Genomic DNA, 26,301 nt, shown 5'->3' on the forward strand with positions numbered 1-26,301 from the left:
TTGTCCAAATGTTGGAAGAAAATAAAACTCATCTTTACGTCTCTGGTTTTGGAGCAAACCATTGTAGTAAGGTCATCTTGACTAGCCTTCTGCGACCTCTGAACTTTGCAAATTTTCTATGACATAAAAAATCCTAGGTTATTTTCCCAAAGCCACTCCCAGTGTTCTAAATCATGTCACCTCACATTTACTTCAGGTTTTCCTTTTGAATAGGAATGAAGAGCAGTTGGACTTTGGTGATGTAGAATATAGTATGCAAATCTGTTGTAAAGTAGGAAGGGTAGCAGAAATAGTGTACATTTGAGTAGGATTTTTTTTTCCATTTCTTTATTGTTAAAGTGGTGTACAAAGCAGGATGCTTGAAACTCCTGCTACTTGAGATTCTCCATGCCGCATTTTTCTTATCATTAAAATAAATACGAGTGTCATGAAGATGAAGACTAGATATAATATATCACCAGAAGCAACAGACATACAGAATTACCAGAAACTTACCTTGAAGCTTTGAAAAATATCCTTTATAATATTGACACAAAAAATAATTTGCCTAAATATCAGTATCTACCTTTTCCTTTCCATCTCTAAATAGTCTCTATGCAGCCTGACCAGTGTGGAGACACAGAATGCTGTTTTGTCTAACTGATAAGGTAGTGGGAATGAAGTTAGTCAGCCAGGGAGCAATAGAGTTAGAGCAGATACAACTTCTTCTGCCCCAAGATCTTTCCAAAAGAGCATAGCAGTCCAGAAAGAGAACACTAGTTGAGAGAACAGCCACCGCCATTGCAAAGAACCAACTCAACTGAACTGAGTTTGGGAGCCAAGATAACTCTCTGCTTTGCCTCAACTCAAACAAGTACAAAAATAGCACTGGGCAGTTGGGATGAAAGGGAAGGGCTCACTCCAAACAGCATCTGCACTGGCTTCCAGTTTTCCCACTGGTTCTATATGGATGTGTATTGTTAAAATGTTAGTTTAAAAAGATAACCTTTAGGTAGCCACTACTATTCATAAAAATCGCATCAGTGTGGAAAATAGTCCTTTTATGAATTAAGCAAAGCTTGTAGCTTTTTCCAGGCTTTAAACACTCACCTACCAGTCAAAACCTGTGAATATGTATACATTCTTTTATATAGATAATTAGCCTCTTTATTGGTGGCGCCTCCTGGATTAGGAGGATTCCTCCATGCAAATTAGCTGTAGAAGTAGGCAGAGCAACAAAGAACACCTTTCATATGGCTTCTGATCTTTTCTGTAGCAAAACTCCACATTTATCTAGAGAAGAATTCCACCTTCCTGCATTCCCATAGCCTGTTTTCAAATTGTTTTAAATTAAGTCACTAACTCACTCAAATTAAAGTCCTTACATGTTTTTGGTTAATGCATACAAAGAATAGACCTACTCTTTATATTCTGTACAGAATGGATTATCTGGTCTAATTTCAACTTATGACCCTGACAGAAATAGGTACCTACCATATAGGTATCAGACTTGTTGTTTAATAATAGACCACAGAAGTTTTTTGAAATATAGACTACTTGGTGCATTTAGAAGGATTTGGAATCAACTTGCAAATAAATTTTTCCAGTGATTACATCAAATTTGCCATACCACTCTAGCCAAGAAAGTTGATTTTTTTGGTTTGGGTTTTGGTTTATTTGTTTGCTTAACCACTTGATTTTTATGGTACAGACATCCATTTTATGTGAGCCTGAAGTTTGGGCATCCTTTAGTGTTTTGGGTTTTTTTTTTCTTTTTAAAGTGAAACCATGGTCTCACATTCTGCTGTTTCCTGGAAGAACTAGCTGCTTATTTATCTTAATTACATGAGCCTGCATGGCAGTTTTTAAGGACATTTTCATATTATTCATTGTTTATTGTTTGGGCCATCATATTGCCCCAACAGGATACAATCTTCAAGATAGCAGTCCATTTCTTTTCCTTTTGTTTCATCATTAAATGTCAGTAATTTTACTACTAGTTTTATTTTGCCCCTTCCTCCTTTTTCCCTCACTCCTACTTGACTGTTTATTACCCCCTGCAACACTACCCCTCCACTTAAAATTCCATGGTTTGGGTAAATATTTCTACTAAATCCTGAAAACCAATCAGAGACAAAAGTAGCCTTGAGAACCAACCACAGTGTTTGAGAGTATTGGGAAATAGTTTAACACAAATTTTTCTGTTCACCAGGTTTCCAAGCTCTCAATCTGGTTGGTATGCATAAAGGTGCCTGATAAGTGAAAAATAAATAATGTAGATAGGAAATGGCACTGTGGCTCAAGTGGTAGAGTGCTAGCCTTAAGCTGTAGAACTCAGGGACAGTGCCTAGGCCCAGAGTTCAAGCTCCATGACCAACCAAAAAATAATAATTATAACGTAGATATGCTATGTAGATATGATTTGGGCATGTTTTATTTAATCAGAAATCAAAAGTCACCTGAGATCATTTTAGAGTTAAGTGAATGCAAAAATACTCATTTTCAAAAATATAAAATCAAAGGTTACTTCTAGAGATCAATTTATTGGAAAGTGTCATTGAATGTTGTTAAATTTCATATTTAAAGCAGATTTCACTACTTGCCTCTGATAGGAATTTAATATTCCTTACTCCTCCATTTGATAAAAGAGAAAACTTACTAGTTTCATCATTTTAAAATTTTTTATGAATAACTATATGAATATTCTAATGAAATGCAAAGGAAATTACTAAAATTACCAAACATTTTGTGAATCGCAGTATGAATTCTACAAAACATCCAGGAAGATGAATCTAATATGTCTTGTACCTTTGAATAAAACCTTGCAAGATTTTTTAAAAAAGCATCCCCATGCTTTCTTCAGTTTTATTTGTGCTGCAGAGTAACAGAGCTCATCACGGGATGACTGTAGAATCATAAAACTAATATAGGAGCCCTGCAGGTTGGAGCTGCAGCTTTCTAATGGTTATCCAAACTAAGACCCAAGGATGTTAGGTGAGATTTTTACCAGCACAGTAGCTTTTTCCACTTCCTTCTGTTGCCGCCTTTGTCCAATCTGTCAGCAAACTGGAGCCAGATCTTTGCCTTTGATTCTATGCTCCAACGCCTGGTCTGCTGGCTAGCGGACCAATCCCATCCCATTTCCAGCTTTCAGTAAAAAAAACATTTTGTCTTCCAAGATGCTGTTGCTGCAAAAGGATGCCAACAGTCTGTAATACTAAGCAACTCAGGAGGCTGAGATTTGAGGATTATAGTTCAAAGTCAGCCCCCACAGAAAAGTCTGTGTGACTCTACTCCCCAATTAACCATCAGAACATGGGAAGTAGAGCTGTGCCTTAAAATGGTAGAGGGTTAACCTTGACCAAAGACCAACTCAGGGACAGCACCCAAGCCCAGAGTTCAAGGCCTGTGAGCAACCATAAATGAAAAAAGAAAAAAAACCATATGTGAACAATCTCAGGTTCATTAACAATAGGTTCAAGAAAAGAAATAAACATTCTCACTGCAGTATTTTTTTCTTTTTCTTCTGCCAATCCCGGGACTTGAACTCAGGACCTGAGCATGGTCCCTGAACCTCTTTGTGTTCAAGGCTAGTACTCTACCACTTGAGCCATAGTACCAGTTCTGAATTTTCTGAGTAGTTTTTATTAAAGATAAGAGAATCAAGACTTTCTTGTCTTAGAACTGTGATCCTTAGATCTCAGCCCGTTGAGTAACTAGGATGACAGGTGTGAACCAATGGCTCTGGGCCTGACTATTTCTTAAGGCTTGACTGTCTATTTCTTAATTGGTGTTCCAAGTTGCTTAGTATATGCTTAGTAAATATTGGTTGAGATGAATAAGAAAATAAAAGTCTGTCCCTTTCTCTGGAAAGCCTGAAGACTCCATAGATGGACCTGTAGTTTCTGTGCCTAGAGGATTGGCTTAACAACTAGAAAACCTGAAAACCAAACCCACCTCCACCTCCTCACAATCTTCATGGCCTTGGGAAAGTTACTATCTTTCCTGAACTATAATTTTCTTTTCTGTAAATATCATCTACCTTACAGAGATTTTCTGCGGATTAAATTAGACAATGTGTGTATAGAGTCAGGCCCACAATAACCCCCCTTCCCTGTCCTTCGCATCTGTCTGGGAGGTGGCTTGTAGCCCACTTCTCTGCTTTGTTCCAAAGTCAAGCATTAAGATCAAACTGAGCTGCTTCTAGATGCTCTAGCATTGTTGGCACAGCTCTGGTGACTTGACTAAAACACAGGGTATAGCAGCTTCCTTGCCTTTCTCTGTGCCACACAGGCAGCAGCTTCTGAATGGTGAACTCTTTACTTTCTTTCTTTTATTTTTGCCTTTTTCCCTCCAACACTTTTCTGATTTAAACACTGCGCTGGAATTTAAAAAAAAGAAAAACACAGGCTTTTTTCTAGTGAAATTCGATTACTTTTCAAGACACTTTCTACAGTGACATGCAGGGGAACAATATTTAGTTAAATAAATGGTCTTGAGTATTTTGCAGGGTAAATATTTAAAGTCTGGAAGCTTCTGTGGTTTTAATATATACAAATGCCATTACCCAATTCCTTGTCAAAATCATGTCTCCACACCCTATTTAAACTTAAAAAAAAACTTAAACTATTCTAAAAATCAGTGGTCATGCATGATTAAGCTATAACAAGTTGGAGGACCTAAAACTTATACTTCACAAATTCTAAAACAATGTTTAGGACTTACTGCTGTTGATTTAAAGGAAAAGGAAAATGTTAATATTTCATAATGTGTGTTTACTATAACATTTTATATTAAGTATTTGAAGCAGACTTTTGATCAAGCTTTTTGATTCTCCTTGGAGTCCAAATAAAAAAGAGGGGCAGAATCCATTCATTAAACTAAGTAAAACTAATATTCAAAATAGTGCTACTTTCAAAGTAGAATTTGCCTTTGCCTACAATCTGTACCTATTATGACCTGGGAACTATCCATACTAGTTGTATACTTACTATAAGAAGAATGATTTCAGTCTTTTGAGACAAAGGGTAAAAGGCAAATGAATGCAATGGCAATATTTACAAAATCATATGCTGTAAACTAACTGTACAACTGTGGGGGGGAGGCGGAGGGGATTAGGGAGGAGCGAAGGTGGGAGAATATGAGGGAGGAGGTAACAAGTTGGATAAGAAATGTAATCACTGCCTTACATATGAAACTGTAACCCCTCTGTACATCACTTTGACAATGAATCAATTAAAAAAAAACACTTTCAACCTGTAAGTTTATCAAAGTTAAACACAGTTTTTGAAAATAAAAACCCTGCTCCCTCTACCCAAACACACACATTCTGTGTGTTTCTTACACTGTGACTTTTATAATAGAAGATTCAGTCCTCAGGGTGAAAGGTGACAAGGAAGTTAGATAGAGGCAAAAGAATAATAGCATTCAGTCAATGTGATATTAACATGAAAAACTTTTAGTAACAATGGTAGTTACTTCCAGATGTTTGAAAAGTAAGGTCTCCAGGATGTGCTATGGTGTTGACTAAATTTCTCAGAGAAGGAAGAAGGGAAGGAAGAAAGGAAGGAAGGAAGGAAGGAAGGAAGGAAGGAAGGAAGGAAGGAAGGAAGGAAGGAAGGAAGGAAGGGCTACAATAGAGAATAACATAATAATATATTAAAGGAATTAATTTACTAAATAATATCAGCTCCTTGAAAAATGATTATTTCAAGCTGGATAGTCTTTGAAGTGATTGAAACAAGCTTGGCAGCTGAGTCATGTGTTAACTGCATGTATATATATGCATCTCATCCTATGTTTATTGCATGTGTATTGTATTGCATTTGTATTGTAGTTGCATCCATACCTAAACCTCTGATCCCCAGATCATGTAGATTAATGGGAGAAAATACTTCGAATCAACACTGTTAATCATGTATAAGTCTTCAATTATAAAATCAAGAATCTTTGCTGGTAATAATCTCGGATAAAGAGTTAGAATTTAAGATTCACAAGTGATCAGTGAAGGATCAGCTACTCCACACTGCTTTTCTTTTTTTCTTTGCAAACAAGGAAAAATGGCATAATCCTTTCATTTAATATTTAGATTTTCTAGAAAAAATATGAATTATCTAGTCTATTGAAATGAAGCAAGTAATTTAGACTTTAAATCACCATGCAATATAGTATAGGAAACATTATTTGAGTCTAAAAATTTACAGATTAATAAAATACAAAATTGTAATCCTAATATCTAATCTTTGTTGATATCTCCATGTCATATGTTCTTTTTCAAATTATGCCTTCCAACAGATATGTTTGGAATTAAAAATAAAATGTGTGTTTAGAAATAAACACACAGTGGCTATCTAAAAACTTGTTACTTCAATATATTAAAATTTTATTTTCTTCAAAGCAGTGGATTTTGCAATGCCGAGGCAATATAAATGGTAGGAAAAAGAAATCACATACAGTTTACTACCTTAACAAAAATTGAATTACATTTAAGTTATAGAACTAATATTGCTCTCTCTTTTCGAGTTTAACACACATGCTTTTGGCTTTTACATTCACAAACGCACTGTTTGGGGAGGTTGTCCTGATATTGGGAGCTGATTTCCCAGTCCTTTTTTTGAACATTCAATGCAGAATGGATTTGGTTGTTACATTGCATATCATCTTTTCTTGATCTTACTGCTCTGGTCTGTACAGGCATTTGGTAGAACCCAAGAAGAAAGTACAGACAGCTGACTGGATGAAGAAGACATTGGGGGGGAAAAAAACCTCCCATTGTTTAGATTTCTGTCAGAGGATATAAGAATACTTAATTTCTTTTATCTCTGGGGCTTTCATTATCATTTAAATTTCATTTTACATTAATTGATCAGGGATTAGTAAAGCCATTATGCAGAAATTAGAATAAGACAACCCAGATGGAATGAATAATTCATAAAGTCCAATTACGTTTTATTTCTGGTGTACTTTCAAACTTGCCTGTGACTTCTATGCTATTTTGATGTGACAATATTCACTGGAAATCAAGAGTGCCATTTTAATTTATTGTATCCCACTGGAGTGGAAGAATTTGTATGCAGTGGGAGTATTAGTACATTTTCCCTCTGAATATGAATTGTAGGGTCCTTGGAAATACTGAATGATCTAGAAAATATGTTCATCTTTGTTCCAAGTTCAGGCATATAACAAGGAGCCACACCAGTGCGGCTGGGTGGGGTGATCTAACCTCGTATAGAGACTAATGTCTTAGAACGGCGACTTTTTCACTTCCTGGAAGAACTATAACTCCTTTTAAAAATATTTGCCCCTACTCGCTTCTACTAAGAAACCATTAAAAATATGAATTTGGCCTGAAGTTGGACCAAGACCAGCAGCAGCTGTTGCAGTGACAAGAGATGACCATTAGGTGGCAGGCGTTGCCTTCAATGCAGAGACCTCCCGGGCTTCCGAGCATCCTGGCGGGTCTGAGCCCCTGCAGACCACTCTTAGGGTCCACGTTCTCAGAGACCCTCAAAGCTTGGCGGAGGAGAATGCCGAGCTAAGGGCTGTCGAGTCCACCTGTCTGCAATCTCTTAAGACTATGTCTGAATCCGCCTCCCTCAGCCTGTCCCAGCCCCCCAGCCTCCCTCACAGTGTCCCCCACCCCCACCCTCCCCACCTCCAGGTATTTATTTATACCAACTGGACAGTTGTAGTCACATTAAAGCTCCGGTTCACCTTCTCGGGGACTTTCATCTCGGCAAGTTTTATGACACTTGGTGAATGTGCAAAGTTTTTAATTAGGCTCTCTAGACAGCCCGAGGCTGCAGCAGCGCCACAAAGTCTTCACGGTCTCTCTGCTTTACAGCACAACAAGCCGCTCTACTCCTTTGAAGACAATGCCGACTATGTGTACGATGTCATGTGGTCCCCCGTGCATCCCGCGCTCTTTGCCTGCGTGGACGGGATGGGGCGCTTGGACCTCTGGAACCTCAACAATGACACGGAGGTGAGCGCAGCAGCAGCAGGCGCCGGGTGAGGGCAGGGAGGGAGAACCTCTTTCCTCCGAAAGGAACCCTTCTTTATTATTATTACTACTACTACTATTATTATTATTATTATTATTATTATTATTATTATTATTTGGACAGACCCTCGCATTGCACCGGGTTTGCAGAACCCCCATTCTTGTCAACCAAGAAGGGGATTGGCAGCTGCATTGCCTCCAAGTCACTTAATTTCACTTAATCCCTAAACGGTAGCAAGTCATGGACAATTATTAATGCTTTTCCCACACACACAGCAAAAAAAAAAAAAAAAAACCCACACACAAAACAATAACAACAAAAAACCCGATGTGCTCATATCTTTCCCTTCCCGGAAGGACACAGGCATTTTTCAGAGTGCTGTTGAAATAACTGAACTGGCAAACATTTGGAAAAGTCAGCTCTGGCGGACCCTGGTTTTTCTCTTTTAGGTGAGGTTATTTCGTCGGTGTGTGCTGTGGGTACAATTTCAGTTTTCAATCCACAAAAGAGTTTTCTGTCGACTATTCTGTTTAGATCCTGATTTTTTTTTTTTTTTTTACCAAGGTATAGATTCTTCCTCTAAGACATTGAACTCAAATGCAGGCTTTTCTAAGAGTGCCTGACTTGGAACACAATGATCGCACTCAGTAGTTTCTTTTTTCACAAAGTGAGGTTTTAATATGTCACATTTACAGTCCTTCAAAGTGAAAATAGCTTTTTTTAAAAAAAAAAAGCAGTAGTTAATAAAAAAAATATTGCTTTAAGGCATGCCATGCATGCTAAATTTTTATGCCATGTGTATTGTTTCTTTTTTCAGTGACCCAAAATTATTGAGGTGCTAATTTAGTTACAAAGGTTTTTACGAGAGTTTTTTTTGGGGGGGGGGCATTTGATAGGAATATCCAATGTCTTTCAGTTTTATAAACTGAAATGGCCCGCTACAACATTTCCGGATTTCTGATTCAGTAAAGGTTTCCATACATAGGAATGGGCAGGTAAGAGGACCCATAGCTGCAAACTTCATGTGGAGTAGAGGGCTTTTGAAGTGTTTTTGAGCAGGAAACAGCACAGCCTTTTTAATTAGGAAGCCTACAGCTGGAAGAGATGAAGGAGGAGCAAGCTCTCCTGGTATTTCTGTGGGGGTTTTCTTCAGGTGGTGTTATCCATTCACCGTATCTTCAAGGGGATATCCACCTATAACCACTACCAAAAAACCACCTTGAAAAAGTGTTTCCACGGAAGGCTATTTTTTTTTTCCTCTTTACTTCCCAACACTATATGAAGCATCTTTGTAAATAATCAAAAGGTTAGGGTATGAGAACTGCCTGTCATTCGGGGATGTTGAAATGTTTATTACATTATTGCTTTTAATAGAAAGATGTTATTACCTTACATTGTAATGGTTTCCCAAAGTCTTTTCATCACCATTGATTAAAATCACATTGCTTCCATTTGCTAGAAGAAACTCACTTAAAGGAACAACACCACACACACACACCCCAAAAAAATGCTTTCCAGATTGACTTGAAAGACTGTATCAGGCATCAGCTGAGCTGAGGTGATTTCTAGTCACAAGGCTGTGAAGAGACCTGGGGATTCTACGAACTCCAGGATAAGTCTATGCAACTGCTCAAAAAGTTAATTTTAAATAATGTTTAGGGAAAAGGACATGTTTCAAATTTTTGGAACATTTCCCCCTTCTTTCTCCATAGGTATCAAGAGACAAGTACATAGAATTTTACAACTAAACACTTGGAAAAATCATTACAAGTCATGCAAATGGTTTCATTTGTGGAAAACATAGTTCTGCATTCATGGTAAAAGTAACAATATACTGAGTCTGACTCAAATGCAGCAATGAACTCAACCTTTTTTTTTTAGAATCCTCAAATCATTTTTACCTCCTAGCAAGTTGAACAAGATTTTTCAAGTGTATTTCTGTTTAGGAAATAGAATTGGAAAGAAAAGGAGGAAGGAATGAAGGAAGGAAGGAAGGAAGGAAGGAAGGAAGGAAGGAAGGAAGGAAGGAAAGCAGGAAGGAAGGAAGGAAGGAAGGAAGGAAGGAAGGAAGGAAGGAAGGAAGGAAGGGAGGAAGGGAGAGAAGGAAGAATTCTCACGGCAGCAATGTGTCTCGTTGCTGTTATTTATTGTTGTTTAAAATATCAGACTTTGAAACCAACTTACACCAGCTATTCCCGTGGAAGGGTAGTTTGCCTCCTTCCCCATTACTGATTTCTACTGCTTAGTATTATGATATATATGTCTTGCATTTGCAGTTAAAATTGACTGAGCCATAGTAAATATGAAAACATTTGTGAAATCAAATATGACACACGAATGTAGCTTATTTTTATGTTATGTTTTCATCAATTTTTGAAGGCCCTTACCACTCAAAATGACTAAAAATATATGAACTTCCTTCATGCATTCATTAAGTTTTTACCATATACTATAAGCATGATAAGCTACTTTTTGCCATTTGTAATAGAAAATATTTTAAAAATTTAAATGTTGAAAACTACCTCAGTTTGTTATGTTGCTTATATTCCAAATGAAAAAATTCTTAAAATTTATTAGGCATTATTTTAACTGTATCACAAGGTCAAATCTTGAGTGATTAATTTTTTGCCATGCTCATGTTAAACATTTTAATGAGTTTTTGAGATTATTCAAGATAGAAGCTGATACTGCATAAAATTAGCCTTCTAAATTACAGTATTAAAAATCAACTCTGAGGCTTCTCTAGCTGAGTCGTGTTTTCTGGATAGAACACTCATAATAAAGAATTCTGACAGAATTATGCTGTATCTAATTTCATATTGTTTTTATCCCTTGCAAGGTTTGCTTAAAAATTCAGACTCTCTTTTGAACAGCAGGTACCTTTAATGGAGAAGCCATATATTTAAAATAAAGAAAGAAAGAAACCAGGGACTTGCATTTTACATGTTTGCTCACAATTGGCATGCAGTGATTTAAGCAGGCAAATAGCATTTTTATTGATTTCAAGATTAATTTGAAACATAGATTCTTACATAGGATGGAGGTTTTACTGCTATTTAAAAGATAGGTATTGGGGCGATAATTTCATATAAACAGATGGTTTCAATTCTGTGACTAAGAATGCCGGAGGTGCCCAGTCAGTGTGCCACATGTTTCCCTCTCAGTGAGACTTGTTTACTAAGGTCTCACACTGGCAGGAGATGCTCTCTGTCACCTTCTCTTCACTATTTGTTTTTAAATAAAATTTTGTTTTAGCATTTACCATTTTCTTTTTCTTAATGGCATGCGTCATTTCCTAGTCAATGATATTGAAGAAGGTTCAAGAGAGCTGGCCTTTACATCAGTTACAAACTTCTAACTTTGAAGACAAGCATTTCTTTTTTCCAAATTTGTTGTTTGTTGTTTAAACACACACACACACACACACACACACACACACACACACACACACACACACACACTGGAAGTTCCATTTCTGCACCTTCCATTCACTTAAAAAATGTTTTTCATAATGTTCAGTGTATTCTGACTTCCAGAGTTTGCTAAAGGAAACATGTTGTTTTCCACAAGGAGTTAGCTAGGTCTTAAGAGGACATCATCCCATGGAGAGCGACGTTTTACAGAATTACTTCTCTCATATCGGTACTGGCAGGGGGAAGGGAAAGAGAAGAGAACAGGGGAGATAGTTTCATCATCTGCATTCTTCCTTTTCTTCTTAGTATCTCTCTCTGGGAAGTTTTTGAGGATCAATACATGTTTCCTTTTCCATGAACACTCACATTAATATAATTTTTATTCTGTTGTATACCTTTGGGCCTTTCATAGACCCTCCATGTAGATAAATCCTGAATCTCTCTCCTCATTCATCTCTAACCCCTGACTGGATACTGAAGCATCATGTTTAGCTGCTGCTTTTATATGTTGAATGCACACCCAGAATAAGCTTCAGAAATATTTCTAAAACTGCATATATCACTTTAGAAACCCTTCTTTTCCTTCTCCTTCTCCTCCTTCTCCTTCTTCTCTTGTTGTTAAAATGTCTCCCCTCTCTACCCCTTAATTCAGTGAAGCATATGATTTGGGAACAATGAGTCCTTTCTACCCCAGTTCAAGGAGTATATACTACTTTACTTCGGGCACATAAAGGCAGTGGTGACTCATGCAGTTAAATGTATCATTGTAGATTCACGTATTTAAATTCTCATTGTGTGTGTGTGTGTGTGTGTGTGTGTGTGTGTGTGTGTGTACCTCTTTGGCAGGTTCCAACAGCAAGTGTGTCCATTGAGGGGGCATCGGCCCTAAACCGTGTGCGCTGGGCTCAAGCTGGCAAAGAGGTTGCTGTGGGAGACTCAGAAGGCCGCATTTGGATCTACGACGTAGGAGAGGTACGTGTTTGTTTGGGGTTGGAAGGTGTTCGCCTTTTTGTTGGGAGAGGGATTACTTGCCTATCTACTTTTTTTTGTTTGTTTGTTTGTTTGTTTTTTTGGCCAGTCCTGGGGCTTGGACTCAGGGCCTGAGCACTGTCCCTGGCTTCTTTTTGCTCAAGGCTAGCACTGCCACTTGAGCCACAGCGCCACTTCTGGCCATTTTCTGTATATGTGGTGCTGGGGAATTGAACCCAGGGCCTCATGTATACGAGGCAAGCACTCTTGCCACTAGGCCATATCCCCAGCCCTACTTTTAAAGACCTAGTGAAATTGTTGACAAAAGCTTTAGGGCCACAAGAACGGTCTTGTGTGTATTTGCAAGTTCCTACCGAGTTCAGAGGGAGTGTGGAGAGACCTCCTTAGGGAGTGATTTGGTCTGTGTCTCCATGCACAGGACACTTGAGTTCATGATGTACACTCCATCTAGAGTTGAATTCCCAGCTTCGTGTGGTAGAGCGTTGGTAGGAGCACCCACCGCTGGCAAGAGAATGAAAAGCTTGCCAAATTCATCATGCTCACATTGAACTTGAAATCTGTTGACTTGAGAAGCCAAGTTTCAGTTGATAAGCTCAACTAAAATGTATACAATGTCTCTTGCATGGAAGTATAGCTGATTGAGAATGCTGTGATTAATCCGAATTTCATACTGTTTTGTGGGGCTCAAAGTTATTAAAAATGAGATGTATACTTCTGGTATGCGTTAGGCGAATATCATGGCATATATCAAAGGGAAATTACGTGGTTTTTTTTTCTTTCGGGAAAATCTTGAAATTGTATTCTGTATTTACTGAACATTAAATTACCAGTCCATAGTTCTTAAGCTTATCTGTTGATGTTTACTCTACAAGGAGGCATTGACAAAGCCTGGTCTTGGTGAAGTTAGAGGATTTTTATCCTTACAAAGGAAAGACTGAATTTTCAAGAAGAACAAAATGAGAGTGTTGTGTGAAGTTATTTTTGCAAAATTGGAATGTAATATTTGCATTCTAGAGTGAAAATATAGCTCATTTGTCTCCCCAGTATCCTGGGCCTGTGAATATGTCCTGAACAAGCCTAGCAGATCACACACTTCTGTTCAGAAGAGTCTCTATGTTCAAAAGCACTTTCCTATTTGGCTCTTCTTGATGCCACAAGCAAAGTCATACAGTAATGAAAAGGACTGTCCATGATGAAGTTGCAAATGGTCTGATGACGACTGACATAATTTGGAGTCTGGGAAAGAGAATTTCTTTTTAGTCAGAAATACTGCCAATAGAGTTTTATAGCAATATTTTCTTGATATTTAATGGGACTTCTTTTTGAACTTCATCAACATAAAAAACACTGTACAATATCACAACAAATACATTTCATTGAATCATTTCCTAAAATATAAAACAGAGAACAAGAAGAATGCAGTGTGTCTCTTGTCCTTTCCTGTTTTTCTCTTTCATTTATTTATTTATTTATTTTTTCTAATTTACCTTAGAGATTTTAGAGGTGATATACAGTGGGGTTACCTTTACATACATTGGGCAATAAATTCATTTCCTTTATTTATAACAAGTATAATTGTGGGAAAAATAAGTGTGAAGACATACTCAGAAATGAAATAGCAGAAAACAGGAAATTTTTTAAAACTCTTTTTTTTTTTTTGCCAGTCCTGGGGCTTGAACTCAGGGCCTGAGCACTGTCCCTGGCTTCCTTTTACTCAAGGCTAGCACTCTACCACTTGAGCCACAGCACCACTTCTGGCCTTTTCTATATATGTGGTGCTGAGGAATTGAACCCAGGGCTTCATGTATACAAGGCAAGCACTCTTGCCACTAGGCCATATCCCCAGCCCCTAAAACTCTTTCTTCCTCCACTTTTCTTATGTGTGTGTGTGTGTGTGTGTGTGTTTATATCTATACGTACATACATATTTAACACTATTAAGCTTTTATAAAATGTTAGTTGTTTTATGTGTCTGAGTATCTCATGAGGGCTAAAAAAATAGAACAGTTTAACAATCTGCTTTATTCTTTTCAAAAACCTATAAAATCTTCATGTTGACTTAAATATTAAATATACAGCTAACTAGATAGATGTTCCCATACATCATCTCTATCCAATAAGAAAATACAGCATAAAAATGTACAGAATTTTCTGTAATAAAGTGGTTTATAGCTTATGGGTAGAATTACTTGAATATGACATATCTGGGGAGTATATATGATTTTACAAAAGTAGCCTTGGCTGGTATGTGGCTGCTAAAACTTCTTTCTAGGGTGCTATCATCATTTCTAAATTGTAAAGTGTTGTTATACTCATATTTCTACTATCGTACTGGAGGCCCAGGCTGGTTTTCATTTTTGTATTATTGCCCTTGCTTTTCTAAGTGATATTACAGACTATAGAAATGTTTGCAACTATAGCCCAGTCTCGTCTATTGTCTGGAGTCTAGACAGGCTATAGAAAAATTTCTGTGACATATAATAGACCAAACAATTTGTAAGGTTGTTTATCCCTACAAATTCACTACCAGGACAAGGGGGAAAAGGATATACTATTTTATTGAGTGTAGGTAATATTACAATCTTCTAGCCCTTCTCTGAATGACCAAGAATCAGGATAGGCTTAGACACTTGAACAATTCTTTCTGTATTGTGGATCATACACAAAGCGATGTATATAGCTCAGAAAAATCCATACTTAACAAAGTCATTTAGTCTCAACTATAGTTTCCCCCATCCTCCACTAAGAAAACAGTTATTTCTGTTTCTTCTTGCTCACCTTTGTGCCTGATTCGAAATCTCTGAGAACCAGGGCTGTCAAGACACCGTGTACTACAGGAAAGCTGACTTCCTGCAGTGGAGGCTTAGCTCTGCTCCCTGCTGAGAGCTGGTAGATCCTTTCATGGTCAAAGGCTACCATTACTGTAATTACCACTGTATCATTTAGCAGCTTAGAACCAACACATCATAGTTGTACTCAGAAGAAAAGTGCACCATCTAAACAGACCCTTCCCAACCACCTGAATCACCTCACATGCAGAAGGCCATGTGCAGTGTCTTGGTGCTGAACTGGCCCAATGAGAAACAGAGGTCAAATCTAAGGCTGTTGCGTGGCTGGTGAGAGGGAAAGGAGGCTGAGACGGTAAACAAATTAAAAGGAAAACAATACAAAGGAAGAGAAAAATGGCATGGAGGACCAAATTGTCAGTAGACTGTGCTAGCATTATCAGTACACAGAATTGGTCCCCTGGTCCCCATTAAAATGGAATTCCTCATCAGGGTCCTACTGATCTTTGAAAGGAAAGGCTTGCTTTGTGGAGTCCTCTAGAAAGAAGATGAAACACTTCTGGATAACTCCTCGAATGCAATGTATATGAGAGAGTAAGGTAGTTTTTAGCATGCACATTCTTGATCTGCTTTCCTTGGGACCTCAGTATCTTGAGCAGTCCATCTCACTGATAACAACTCCCATTCATCTTCTTGCTGCGGATTTGGCTGAAATCTCCATGAGGCTGGGAGGCAAGGAGTAGATGGGAGCTATGTTGTGTCGAGGTCCTGTTCTACAAAGTGAAATTGGCCTCACGATGTTGAAACCTGTGCCATTGCTTAGGGCCTTGTGTTTAGGGAGTCCTTAGCTTTATTATTATCATCCTACCCTCGTCAAAATGTTTTCAAAAACAAGGAACTCCACATTTTCATTTTCACTTCACCCTGCACATTATGTAGGCAGTCTGTCCACAAAAATAATGACCATGAGGAAAATAGAAATAAAACACTTTGACCCTCACCAACATCCCTAAGAAGGAGAAATCTCTAGAAATGTGGTTAAATATAATGCATATTGTGTAATTTTCTCATTGTGTGCGTGTGTGCACATTTTACCAGGGAATGAATCCAAGGATGCATAGTTACTAGTCAAATGCTCTACCATCTGAACTAGGTCCCCAGCCCTTATAGTCTAGTTCTTAAAATGATTTAAAGAGTTTTCAATAGTTTTTGAATGCAAAAAGAAATGATTCTGTATCATACTCATAATCGGGTGCATAAAGGTACAGCTGAAGCCAAATTGGAATTTCTAATTTAGCTTGCCACTATCTTGTTTTGATCACATCATGTTGGGACAGAGGAGGAGAGTTCTGTGGTTTGAACTTAGGGCCTGAGTGCTGTCCCTTAACCTTTCTGCTTAAGGATGGTGCCATATTGTTTGAACCACAGCTCCATTTCCAGCTTTTTGCTAGTTAATCGGAGATTAGATTCTCACAGACTTTCCTGCTTGGGCTGGATTTGAACTCAATCCTCAGATCTCAGCCTTCTGAGTAGCTAGAATTATAGATATGAGGCACCATAGTCCATCTTACATTAGCATTTTTTAAGTAAAATATAACTTCTGGAAAAGTTCTCAGTGATGCTTGCTACTTCAGAGGGGGGAGAATGGAACAGCCTTCTTCTGTCCTATCATTATCAAGAACTCCCTGATAAGGAAGACTTCTGTGACCCCTGATGGAGATATTTCCATCCAAGTCTAGGAGGACCTACCTTCCTGTGAGCACTGGCACTGAACGAGAGGGCACTTCAGAGACAGACTCTGGTGTCACCAGTCAACTAATGATTGTCTGGCTCACCTCCTGTCCCAGCTGAGGCTACAGCTGCTACAGGGATTCCCAGTACAGTGTTCCCTGATCATGTCTTTCTCTATTATGTGCAATTATCTTCCTGACTTTCAAGATGATGGCAAGGAGCAGTGGCTTGAATCCAGATTTCCTGATGCAATTTGTTATAAACTTCTGACAGGGTAAACAGGGAGTTGTGTATGTGCTCACTGAAGTCTCCAGATGGAGTTTTTCTATCCCTTCTCCTCCCCCACCCCCTTTTTTCTTTTTGTTGCATCTCAGTAGCCAAAGTATGAGTAATATCTCCAGGCCTATGAGTCATGAGTTAAAATATAAAACACCCATGTTTTCAGGTTGGCCACATGATGCTGTGTTTATAGAGCACACATTTTTGCTTATTCTATTTCAACATTGTATTGGGAAAATACACTGTACACACTTATTTTCACAGATAGAGGTCTATTTTCTTTGCAGAACAGGTGTTTAACATCCATTAGCATAAATGGAAGTTAAGGAAATCTGAGGAAAGACAGAAGAGACACTTTTTATTATTTGGCTACAATGTCTATTTATTTGTGCTTTCAAAAGTGTCTTACATAGACAGTGATTACATACATCATTAAAAAATATTATGAGTTTGAAAATTAAAGATAAACCAAGGCCTTGAATCATTTTTGAGAAAATTTCAAACTACTGGAGGCAAATCTCTTTTAGGGCTGTAAGATCTCATTCAATTGACTGAAACACAGCTATGATAACAAGTCATAAATTAACTCCAAATAGAACTCAAAAATGTTGAAGTACAGTCTAATCTGAGTGTATTAGGATATACTTGTAGAGAACTTTTCATCAATGCTGGACTTTTTTTTTCAAAATGTGTGAACAACACAAACATTAAATAATGAAAAATAAAAATTCCTGAGAGCTGTAGCTCTTTCCTACACAGCAAGCTTCTGTGTGTATATGGAGCTGATTTTAACGGCACATGGGCCAGTGCATAGAATTATTCGCATGTCCTGATGATTGATAGTCAGCCTATCTACCTGTCTTTCTCGCGGATGTGTTTTATAGAAAGCCCGCTGCCATTGTCATTGCCTCCGTGCTGTCACTTGGATGCAGCTGTCATAAATATCCCCCTAACAACTATGTTTCTGCTTATCTGAATTAGTTAGAATGCTGTTTGCAGGCCCAGTTTTGAAGGAAACAGTTTATCTTCCACCTCCTATTATTTCTTTTTCCATTAACCTCTTCTAGGAAAGATTTTGTCTTCCATTGAGATAAATACACCTGGCTTTCAAATCCCTGATTATCTTTTTCCACTAGTAAAATGATAAAATTCCAAAACTTTTTTACAGCTTAAAGTAGGATTTGCAAAATAAAATCATGTACAGACTGATTTGCAGGATGGATAAACCTTATCCCCTCGGCTTGATTGTTTAGTATTCCATTGACTAATTATCAAGTCAAATGTACATGAACGGGAAGAAATAAACCTTTTTCTTTAGTAGCATTACAAATGCCTTATTTTTGTGGACCAAAAGAATAGCCGTCCTTTCTTTGCAAATTTTAATCAATAAAAATCATTTGACATTTGTTAAGCTTTTGAAATGCCTTGAAAAAGAAAATGCAGGTGAATATGGGAGATGAAATATTATCGCTAAAAGAGTAAAGGGAAAATTTAAATGTCCAATTGAATACATTTTAAATCTGAAATGAGAAATTAGTCTCAAAATTCTATTTGGCATTCCAACAGGAAAAATGACTTAGGTAATATACATTAGAATGATGGTCAAGGTGTTATGTATAAAAACTAATTTTTGAAAATACCTCCCACGATTTCACAGCCAGCCAGAGTAAGAATAAAAGACATTCCAGGAGCCTTTTGCTTGTGCTTTATTATAAAGAGCAGGTCTGTGTGGGGGCATCTGGTAAACCGGAAGTGCTGGAAGTTAAAAAGGGGTTGAGTGACATGAAATAAATATATTTATGGATTTTAAAGACATGGCAGTTAAGTAGCACTGTCTGCTTCATGGAACAACCTCACAGTTTCCTGTAGGATAGAGCTGTATCTATTCTCCTAAGAAGCTCAACTCTTGTCCTTAAGAAGAGGGTATGTAGATCACAAAGTGCCAAGTTAAACTAAGATTTGGGGATTCATTCAGATGATAGTCCCTTAATAAAAAAAAGACTGCATGGTCAGCCAGTTTGATTACTGCATTTTCTGCAGGCTTTTGTCCCCTGCTCAAGATGAACTGGATGCCTAATTCTGCTTTGGCAGCACCCAGAAAAAGAGGCAGAGCTGGTCTCTGCCTAGCAACATTAGAACCATTGCAAACACTGGTGTTTCTCATTACAGGAGTATAGCTGAAACTTGCTAGCTTCTTAAAGGCCTTTGCAAGTCCTAGCTTATTGTTCACTAGGGAAACCATCAGTTTCTTTAGCTGGTGCTAAACATTTCTTTGGTTCTCCCTCTTTGGAAGAGAAAAATCAGTCTTGAATTTTTTTCCATGATGCCTAATATTCAGGTCAAAGCTGAAAAATCCAAATACATAGCACCATCAGTAATATCTAGATGTTTCATAACAGAAACAAAAGTTGGGGATCTGCAAAGGTTTTCAGATTTTTGCCTGAACTTTTAGTATTATGACCACAATAATATGAAGTTAAGTGAAAGAGCACAAAAGCATGATTGTATGGGAAATTTCATAAACATAATTGTAGAAAGCAACCATCTTGAGATAATATATTAATTCACTTTTTTATCATAATAAATTACATGTATTTGAAAACCTATGTGAGTAAAATGTGTAATTGTAATTTTAGGGTACACTTGCTTTATTTTCTGAGAAAAGTACTTAATTTAAAAAAGAAAAGGAAAGGGTGCTATTAATTCCAATTAATGTTATAATTACTCATTTGATAGTGAAGGTAGAAGCAATGACTTCATTCTGATAATTATATGTGGTAAAAAACATGGCTAGACTAATTATTATATAAATAATATGGTTATTCAGGTAGCATAAATTTATGAAAATGACTGATCATATTAATATTTTTTCAAGAAATTTTTTTCTGAACTGATACAAAAAATATTTGTCTTTCATGTATCACAAAGTGCTTGATAAAATGCAAAAAAGCCCTACCATCTAATTTTATAAAAACCAAATTAATGTGTGTATAATAATTTGCAATACTCAATGGAGTACATATATTTTCATTTCTTTGATACATTATCTAGGAATAGAAACTTTCTGAAACAAGAACCAGTTTGTATAATGAATCATCTTTATATGATTCTTTGTGGTTTCAAACTGTCATCTTCAATAGCAGTTTAGATCCGGAAGCAATTGTTAATTATAGTGTTAATTTTCTTAAAGCTGACAAAATCGTATTTAGTTTTAGAATTTCCAGACTGCCAAATTTTATCTTGAAAAAATTGATGCTTAGAGCTGTAGCCTCAAATCGTAGACAGCCGGTGTAAAGTTGCTCCAATCATCTGTGAATCTATATTAACATTGGGCTCTAGTGCAAGAGATAGGAATTCGTTTCTTACATGAGAAAATATGTGCTTCTGTCAGCATATCTAAAATATAATATGAAATTGAAAATCTACTTTATGGGTAAATATATGTCATGGAGGTTAGACTGCAAAGTAAGGAAGTAAATGAATCATTCTATTTCACTTTCAAGGAAAGCTTACAAAAAATTTTGATACTGTCAGCTATCAGCACATCTTTTAAAACTTAAGAACAGTAACTACTTACTATTTTAAAATATCAAAGCTTTTACTATTGTAGAAAAAAATGTATTTTTACCTTTCAGCTAATAGGTACATAAAATTGAAGAGTGGCTCATTCCTAATTTTTTTTCTCGTAACCAGACATTTTTTTCTGATAGTTAGATGAAATTTTTTATTTGTATTGATCTTAACAAATGTTCTTTTAGATAGAAATCAAACACCTAGTGTGATGAAGACTAGCTGCCCTTTTGACTTACAAAAATAATTCAAGCTGGCAACCTCCTTTGGCTACCACATTTATCCGTAGAATCGTTCTGACCTCTGAAGTGCCAAATACATAAAAAGAAAGTAGATCCTTGACAATTTTCTGTTAGTACTGGCTGTTTAACATAGTGCTTGGCATATAGTAAGTATTCAATAAATATTTGACAGAAGAATGAATGTGCTACCTGAAAATTAAGCAAAAGCATAATTATGCAAAGCATTTAGGATGTAGCCCCCAAGCTGGTTAGTCTGATAGATGGGAATAAAATCATGTAAGTATCTTTGCACAGAAAAACATATCTAGAAAAGAATACTTCCTCTCCAATCTTTATCTCAGTCTCCCTCCCCTCCTGTGCTTTTAAAGTGAGCAATTGGCCACTAGTGCAATAAAAACCTAACGGTTGATTCAGACAGTTGTCAAACCACTGGGAAAAAAAAAATCCTTCCTTTCTATTGTGCTTGTTTTGAACACTATAGATATGGTAAATCGTGGACTGCATTATAAAAATACCTCTTTTATGCCCAAACATTCAGTAGGAGGGAGTGACATTTCTATTATTACCTTGGTAAAATGTTTTTAAGGTATTTAGCAATAAGTCTTCTTTTTGTCAAAACTGCTTAGATGCAGCGGTTGCTAGGAATTTATAAGAAAACCTCTAGTCCATAATATCAGGAAAAGAAGGACTGTATGGTTCGTCAGCTAATATGAAACATTAGCTTGAGACGTACATGCTTTTGCTTTCGCCTACCATTTTCTTGATCTTTTGTGTTATGGAAAAAGAGGGAATTGAAGTTTAGAAAGTTAATTTTCCATCACTGCTATCAGCCATTACTTTCTGCTTTTTTCCCCCTCATCTTTTGGACGAAGGCATGGATTGCTCAAGTAAGAAGAAAAAAAAACACACTAATACTTAAAAGATTTCTGAAGAATGAGATGATATGGTTTTAGTACTTATGTGAACAAGGACATCTGTAGATCTTTGTGATTTGCACTTTCTTCATTATCATTATTGTTTCCTCCACAGCTAAAATTTTCATAATTTTGAAATATTCCTGAAAATGTTGAACATTAACATAAAAATATTTTCCATGTTAATTTCTTAAGATAAACATTGAAAACAAATGATTGATTTTCTTCCACATTTCTTCGAATTGACATACACTCATATTTGTTACTGTTTACTCCATCTTTTATGTCCTACTTTCATTTCTTATTTTAACTAAGTGGTAATGGATTTTGTAAAAAGTGTTGCTGCAAAGAAGCATACAGTAAAAAGCAATCACCCACGTAAAGATATAGGGAAGAGTTCTTTTGGCTGAGGGAGCTTGAGCAGCTTCATAGGTAGGTAAGGGTTATTCCCTTCAGTGGGATTTTATAAGTCAATGCCAATGGCATACCATCATAGACTAGATCATAGACTAGAATGCTACTAAATTTTACAGAAATTTTAGCCTCCTAACTGGTCAGAGCAGAGACTATGTGACTCCTACTTTCTTGACTTCTCTGTAATGCTCAAAAGGCTTAGTTACCACCCAGTATATCTTTCTGTGGTAGAGCACTGCTGTGGATTTACACCCTCTGTATACTGTGTGCTGGCCTGGAATTCTGGTCCGTGGTTTCATCCATTGTTAGCAGTGATGCTAGACTCTCCCGAGAGTAAAACACAGTGGAGCTATATTTATGTGAAGCGGGTCTGCCTGGCCGTTCAGCGGCTGTTTCATTGCTTATTACCTCCCACTTTGCTCGCATCTGTGTGTGTGGCAAAGAGAATTGTCCTAAAAAATATAGGCTTCCACTGAACACAAGCATACATTTGTAGACCAGTAAGTCAACCATCTCCTGAATTGGGGTGCCATTAATAATTGCACTTTGAAAAAGAAAAAAAGCTTTTAGAGCTTTAGAGAGGTTGAGCTGTCGTTCTGTGGAAACTGGCATACACTTCCACAGTTTTTGCAAATGCATTGAGAAATAATGTGTATTAAAGTGGAAAGGTGATCTCTACAATACCTTTTTAACAGAAAAGTATAACATGCATCTAATACCTAAAATGATTTTTTGTTGTATCTGTTCAGAATCAATGGTTAGCCTAAGAATCCCACAAACATTTTTAATGACTATTTAATTGAAAGATTATCAAGGTGCCCAAACCACACATCCAGCAAATATTTATCTTGAAACCAACATTTCTACTTATTTAATCTATTTGCCATGATTAATGTATCTAAGAAACCAAACTGAAATTAATGAATACTTTTCTAATGTCTTAGGTATCTGACACATTTTAAATTAACCTACTTTTAAACTAAGAAGTACCTGAAACAGATATTTTACCGCACGCACACACACACACACACACACTCACCAACCCCCCACCCCCGTTTCATGGGGCTGTTAGGAATTACTGTAGATAATGTAGTTATTTAAAATAAGCTACAGGTACTATAAACCCTTAAAATTTGCAAAAATTCAGGGAGATTTCACTAAGAACTGTTAAAAAAACAGCCATGTGTTTATAAAAAAGGACACGGAAGTGATATTTGTGTGTTTCACCTTGCTTATAAAATAAGTCACTTGATTTTTATAATGGCATGTTTGGCAGTTACCAGGTCTTACAACTTGATATAAAAATGTACAGTCTGCTACAGAAAGTAATAGAACAAGGAAATAGCTAGATTTGGACATAGAGGTCTTATTTAAGAAAAAATGCATATGCGGGGGGGCATGTTCATATACACACAAGGAATACTTGTATTTTAAATTTAATGTTTAACACACAAGAGAAAGGAATTCTGGTGGAATTTCCTTTGTGTTTTGAAAAAAAAATGCCTTCTCTGAACCAAGCTCCAGAAAGATAGACAGACAATTAAGGAAATTGTATGTGTGAGATTTTTTTAAAGAAATAAAATGTGATAAAACATAGGATAAACATCTAAACAATGCAGATGAACATAAGAGAAAAGAAGAAAATGGGTAGGAAAGAACAGAGAAAGAATCATAAAAATATATTGTCAGAGATGGGAATCAATATTAAGAAGAAAATGTAATGAACAATATTATATTTCAGAATTTATAGTGTATCAAGCAAGCATCCCATGCTAGGTTCATTTTGTTTGTTGTTTTTTAATCTTCAGCCATCCTAGAAAACAGGTCTTTCACAAAATTGAGGATGATTAGAGACCTTTCCTAAGGACACACAGCAAGTACATGGGGAACCATGATCGGCTGCCATCTGAGTTTGCAAAAGTCAGCCCTGGCTCTGTTCTCCAAACCCAGCTACTCTGCAATCTGTGGCTCCTTCAGCTCCCCAGAAGTGAGCATGACACTCAGAAGTCAGGCTGATGGCTTGGCTGGGCTGGGGTGGAGCCAAGACCAAGAGCTGCACCATCTACAGCCTCAGAATTAGGAGGAGGGTGCAAGCCGCCCAAATGATCAATTTCCATGAATTTTCCCACTTAAAAATAAATTGGCCTTTGTCTCTCACAGAATCTTAGAAAGTAAAAATAATTTCAGAATCTTTCAGCAGGTAATTCAGAGCTCATTACCTGTCTGCCATGTTGTTGGCTTTTCTGAAAGGGTGTGGCTCCGGATGCCCTAGGTGGATAGACAACCATTAAGTGGTCTTTATTTTGCTTGTGCAAGATTTTGAACCCAGAGACGTGTTTGCTAGGCAGGCACTCTACCACTTAAACTAGGCCCCCAAGCCTTTTTTTGCTTTTAGTTATTTCATAGAGAGAATATCATGTTTTTGTCCAGAGTTCACCTCAGCTGAAGATCTTTCTGTCTCTGTCTTCCATGCAATTTGGAGTACAAGTATGGACCACTATGGCAGGCTTGTAGGTTGAGATGGGTCTCAGTAACTCTTTTACTTTGCTTTTCAAAATCTTCCCAATCTTGATTTCCTAAGTAGGTGGAATTACAGGCATGCACTTGTGTTTTCCTTTCTTATCTGCTAGAGACAGGATATCCTGTTCCTTAACATTTTCATAGCAATCAGGATGAATTTATTTATTTTTTTATTTTATTATTTTAAGTAGGTGTACATAGGAGTTGCCATTTAACAAAGCAGTTTATGAATACAGTGCATCTTAATCAGTGTCACCCCTTTGGACATTCTCACACATCCCTCCCCTACATACCTCTTCCCTTACCCTTCTTAATTTTGTAGGATGTACATTGAATTCTTGACTGCATTCTCCCCTTCTTCTTCTCAAGAAAAATAATTCAACCAGAAAACAAAACAAAACAATGCTGCAGGTTTGACATGTGTGCCGTGTTTTACCTGAGTGATAATTTAAAGTAAAAGAGCACACAGGTACAGCATGCTGGGCTCATAGCCCCTCTCCACTTAGATTACCTTTCTCATCCTCTCCACATCTCTGTTGATAAACGGTCAGACGTCATCATCCCCATTTTACAATTGAGCAATGAGAGGTTAAGTGCTCAGCTACTGCCAGCAACAACGATGAAAGCAGGACTTGAGTCTCCTGTCCGAATCTGAGCTTCATTTTCCCTCCTCCTTGTGGTCAAATTGCTACCTCACTAACCACCTTGGGCCTTCTGACCGTTGGTTGTAAAAATAAGGTCATACTATATCTATAAAAGGTGGTCATTTGTAGAGCTAAGATTTTATTATCTCAAGATTCAAAGCCCTGAGTGAGCTGGGGCCCTAAAATCCTTTATATGTTTAGCAAAAAGTTAGAAAATAATTATATATGAAGGGGAGGGGACTGGCAATGGGTGCATGGTGTTCTAAGAAGCAGTAGGAAAATCTGAGTCACCCAGAACTCTGATGTGACTTCAGCAGATGAATCGGAAGCCCAAAACATTTCCAGCTCCACTTTCATTCAAAAATATTGAACAAGGCCTTTATTATAGAGTGCTCTTTTGATTTAACTATGGGCAATTTTGTTCCTATGGCTTATTATTTTTAAACTATCAAAATTGCTCATCACCAATAAAAATGTAATTATTTTCCTATAAAGAAAGAGTCTTGAAGACTTTTCTGCCTAAGCTGGTTTGGCATCACAATTCCCACCCCCCACCCTCCATTTCTGTCTCTCATATAGCCTGGGATGACAGGCATGCACGACTGTACCTGGCTATTGTTTGGAAAGAAGGCTCAGAAACTTATCTGTGCATCTTTCCCTTAAACCACCATCTTTCCGTACTCAGCCTTCCAAGTAGCCAGAATTAACAAGCATGAGCCAATGGCACCAAAGGAGATTGTATATACATTTTGACTTATGAAAGCATAATTAATGTCACCTACATTTCACAGTCCTCATACTCCAAAATGAGTTGAT

The 26,301-nt window shown here is 37.1% G+C and overlaps 1 protein-coding gene across 1 annotated transcript in view; it reads left to right on the forward strand.

The window, feature by feature from the left end:
• Window positions 1–26,301, forward strand: part of Dync1i1 (dynein cytoplasmic 1 intermediate chain 1) — a 270,153-nt gene that overhangs the window by 240,141 nt on the left and 3,711 nt on the right. Inside the window, exons 15-16 of the mRNA XM_048340062.1 lie at window positions 7,823–7,963; window positions 12,242–12,367. Of these exons, the coding sequence (XP_048196019.1) occupies window positions 7,823–7,963; window positions 12,242–12,367 (267 nt within the window). The remainder of the gene's footprint in view (window positions 1–7,822; window positions 7,964–12,241; window positions 12,368–26,301) is intronic.

The sequence above is a fragment of the Perognathus longimembris genome, chromosome 2 (genome assembly GCF_023159225.1).
Source record: "Perognathus longimembris pacificus isolate PPM17 chromosome 2, ASM2315922v1, whole genome shotgun sequence".
Taxonomy (NCBI): domain Eukaryota; kingdom Metazoa; phylum Chordata; class Mammalia; order Rodentia; family Heteromyidae; genus Perognathus; species Perognathus longimembris.